Source organism: Aquila chrysaetos (genome assembly GCF_900496995.4).
Source record: "Aquila chrysaetos chrysaetos chromosome W unlocalized genomic scaffold, bAquChr1.4 W_unloc_7, whole genome shotgun sequence".
NCBI classification, from domain to species: domain Eukaryota; kingdom Metazoa; phylum Chordata; class Aves; order Accipitriformes; family Accipitridae; genus Aquila; species Aquila chrysaetos.
The window spans coordinates 100058-103972 of NW_024470327.1; the positions used below are offsets into that span (position 1 = coordinate 100058).

The following is a 3915-nucleotide window of genomic DNA, read 5'->3' on the forward strand; positions in this document are numbered from 1 at the left end:
TCAAAGGAATGATTGGTCAAACAGCTGTGCTCCCCCACATGCTCTCCATCTGGCCTCATGAGTTCTGTTCAGTGGGACAACTTGTCCCAAAGGGTCAGAGAGAGCCTCCAGGCAGCACCACTAGTAAGCCTTGGAGAGTGAAGGTGGGTGAGCGCAAAAGAAATTGTGTGCAAATGTGAAGCGTGGCTGAGAAGGGGGAGCAAACCCGTGACACTGGGAAAACTGGATTACGGCTGTACCAGAGTGTAAGCAAAGCTCTGAGGAGAAAGGGAGGCTCCAGAGTGCATTGATTTGCAACGGCTTTGGGAGTTTCCTTTGCTTCTACTGAAACCAAGGAAACGTTGCAGCCCCAGCATGTTCGCTGGTGCAGAGATGCTAACAAAGTGAGAAAGAACATTTCCTGGCAATGTCAGACCTCCTGTGAGATTACCAGCAAAGTGTGGACACACTAATCTGCAGAATTGTTCCTCCAGGTGTGGATGGCAAAAGAAACACAAACGCTGCAGATCCTAAGGATTTCCAGAATGCGCCTGTAAGAGACTGTAAGAGACTGTGTTGGACTATTTTTGTCTCGACTTTGCTGACCATTTGTTAGCCTCAGCATCCTGTTGCTGTGGGGAGTACGTGCTGAAGGCCCTGAAAGAAATCACCATTATCTGCCTGAAGCTAGCAGTCTCTGTGGGAATGGCTGAACTCTTTGGAAAAACTGCGTACTCCTCCCTTGAAAAAGGAACTGCAAGGGACTGGAAAAAGGAACTGAAAGGAACTGCAAGGGATTGATAATCAGCGCTTGAAACTGGGACTTGTCATCATCGTCTGTCTGCTGCAACCTGGAACTTGGACCCCCATCACCTGCACCGAGACCGAGTCAACGGGACGTTGCTGGCTTCGTGGTGGTGGTTACTAGTCTTGCTGCATCTCTCCCGTCTTCTTGCTTAGGCCTGCCTCTTTTTCCTTTCTTCTTCCCTCTGTACTGTCGCCATTATCAGTTGTTATAGGAAATAAAACTTGTAAGGTTGTACGGCATCTGACCTCGTTTGTGTCTTAATCTCGCTCTTGGTATCGTTTAAGAACCCTCCCCAATATTGGATCGGGACAGCGCCGTGGCAGTCTTGGGCTCCGTGCTGTTTGGGATGATACTGTGTTGCGTGATCCATCTGTGGAGGAAGAGACAACGGTGGGTTGTTGGGAGGTTTTTTTGCCAAACTTCTGTATTGGATGGCTGCTGTTAGCCATGAAACATTTAGAGGTAGGGTATTCTGGAGTGCCGAGCCAGTTACTGGCCAAACTCTACTGACATTTCTGCTGTAAGATGCTTTAACTGGCCTCTCAATTCATGGGCACTCTTTTCTGAAACCCCTTCCTCCTGTGGCAAATGTTAGTTAAAAGTGACCCTGCCTCGACAAGAGCAGACCTGGCGACAGACGGAGGCAGACACGGCCATAAAAAGTGAGAATTGCAATCGTGACATCTGCCTGCCAGTGAACCTGCCAGCAGAAATCACCCTGTTAGGTGATGCCATAAATCCCAGAGGTTCACCTCGGCCAGGGTGTCCCAGCAACTCAGACCATGGTGAGGAACCTTCCCAGCTCTCGGCCTTGCTTTGGAGGAAGAGAGTCAGCCTGTCCCATCTGCACCCCAACACTGCCACTGTTCTCAGCATAGATGTGAGAGGTGTTGTCTGTGCATGGGTACATTATCTCTCTGGATACATATTCTGAAGAGAGGATGGAGAGCACCTCACCGAACAGAGAGCCAAAACTGTCACCTTGTCTGGTCAGGGATGGGCAGGGGAGCCGAGTGCTGGTCTCTGCCAGGCACACTGAGAAAGGCGAACAGGAGGCTCTCCTTGGCCCTGCAGTGCTGTGCCCAGCTTTGGTCCCGTCAGCCTGCTTGGTGTCAGGGCTCCTTCCCAGCATGTGCAGAGCAGGCAGGTCAGGAAGGTCAGAGCCAAGAGCAGATGAGCCATGGGCAGGCAAGCAGATCGGCAGCCGAGGTGGGGGGGACACCCCGTTTTCTGCACAGAGCTCTCTGTACCCACACCTCCCACATGCAGCCGGGTGCCCGCACCCCATGGTGCACCCAGCGCTGCCCCACACCCACCTGGCACTGTAGCTGCAGCGGGGCCTCAGCAGCCTCCTCTCTCCACAGGTGCATCTCCACAGTTTAGGGAGCCTGGCCCAACACCAGCAGCTGCCCCTCATGCCCAGACAGCAGTCCTGCACACCACAGCACTTCTGAGAGCTGGACCTGATGCCATGGAGCACTGGGGGACACAGGTCCCCACCAGCCCAGACAGCTACCTGCCCTGCCCGCCCCCAGCCCAGCCCCCATGGCTGTTGTGGGACTGGCCCAGCGCCCCCTCACCTTCCCAAGCCCATGGCCCTGCGGTGTCAGCAGGCAGGGAGCTGGGCATGGGACCTGCTGACCATAAAAATGAGGGTTTGGACCATAAAAAGGAGGCTTTCAAGCCTAGAATCCAAGCTCTGGACTATAAAAATAAGGCTTTGGACAATAAAAATGAGGTTTTGAGCTCCAAAAGAGGGGTTTGGATCACAAAACTGAGGCTTTGGAGCCCAAAATGAGGGCTTGGCCATGACACAAGAAATAATACATTGGAAAATAAAAATGAGGCTTTGGACACTATAAATGTCGCTTTGAAGCCTAAAAAGAAGCTTTCTGCCCTAAAAAAAGAGGGTTTAGACCCTAAAAATGAAACTACGGGCCCTAAAAAATGGCAGGGATCCCCTAGGCACCCCCTCCCTTATCTTAACAGGCAGCAGCAGAGGCCACCTGGATGGAGGCCATCTGCGCTTGCTGCTGGCGGCAGCCCAGGCTCTGGAGGCAGAGCCCCTTGGTGTCTGGAGCAGGGGAAGCAGGGACATTGTCATTGGCTGGGGGACAAAGTGCCACCAGCCCCCCCTCCCTTGGCAATGGCGGGGACTCACAGTTGAGGATGGCGGCCCTCTTGCAGGGCCGGGCACTGGCAGCAGCAGAGAGGAGAGGGGTGCAGAGGTGGTGCCAGGCGGCCTCGCTGTCACACGCTTCATGGAGGTAGCGGCAGGTCTGCCCCAGTCTCAGCAGGTCAGGCAGTGTCAGGAAGGAGATGATGTGCAGTAGCTGTGGGGGGAGAGGGGGCAGAGCATCAACCCCAGGACTCCCCCTCCTTTGAGGGGGAGACCCCAGCCCCACCATCGCCCCCTACTCCACTCACCATCTCTGGGGGGAGATGCTGGATGGTGGCCACGTCCTTCCCCTCCTCACCATCCTTCAGGCTGCTGCGGGGTCGCTTGGGCTGCAGGGAGAGGATGTGGTTGAGGCGATGGCGGGCGGCCCCATGGCAAGCACCACCCCCCACAAATCCTCGTCCACCCCACCACCATCCCGGCCGCCTCACCAACACGTCCTCGTCACCATTGGTCGGATGCCGGCAGCGACGGCGGCGAGAAGACCGGTGGCCCACGTCTGCCATCCAGTGGCACGGCCACAGGATACCGACTCTCTGTGAGGCAGTGGCTCCCATGGAGATGGGGGTTCCAGAGCATGGCGGTGGGGTGGAAGGGGGAAGAGAGGGGGAAGGGGTGGAAGGGGCGATGGGGCCCCAGACCTGGGTTGGGGGCTGCTGGGTCCCAGGGCAGGCCTGCGTGCACCATGCCGAAGCTGGGCCTGGTCGCCGGCGGAGCCCGCCTTCTTCTCGCATCGCTCTTTGCCGACATAGGTGGGGGGGGGCTGTCAGTCTCCTTCCCTGAGGTGACGCTGCCTCGGATTGGCCTCCTGGAGGGTCAGGCTGCCGAGGGGTGGCGCCCGCCCTTCACCTGAGGTGATGCTGCCTCGCATCCTGTGATTTAGAATGCTGTTCACTTACTTAGCATGAGTAGCTAGATGTGCTGAAGCCTGAGGCCGCAAGCTGCAAAC

At 56.2% G+C, this 3915-nt stretch overlaps 1 protein-coding gene across 1 annotated transcript; it reads right to left on the bottom strand.

The window, feature by feature from the left end:
- Nucleotides 1–2769: 2769 nt before the first annotated feature.
- LOC121233071 (F-box only protein 24-like) lies at nucleotides 2770–3472 on the bottom strand. Its single transcript, XM_041121671.1, has 4 exons — nucleotides 3398–3472; nucleotides 3215–3295; nucleotides 2949–3120; nucleotides 2770–2861 (listed from the first exon to the last, which is right to left on the bottom strand). Exons 1-4 carry the CDS (start codon nucleotides 3470–3472, stop codon nucleotides 2770–2772), a joined length of 420 nt encoding a protein of 139 aa, XP_040977605.1.
- Between the last annotated feature and the right edge of the window lie 443 nt (nucleotides 3473–3915).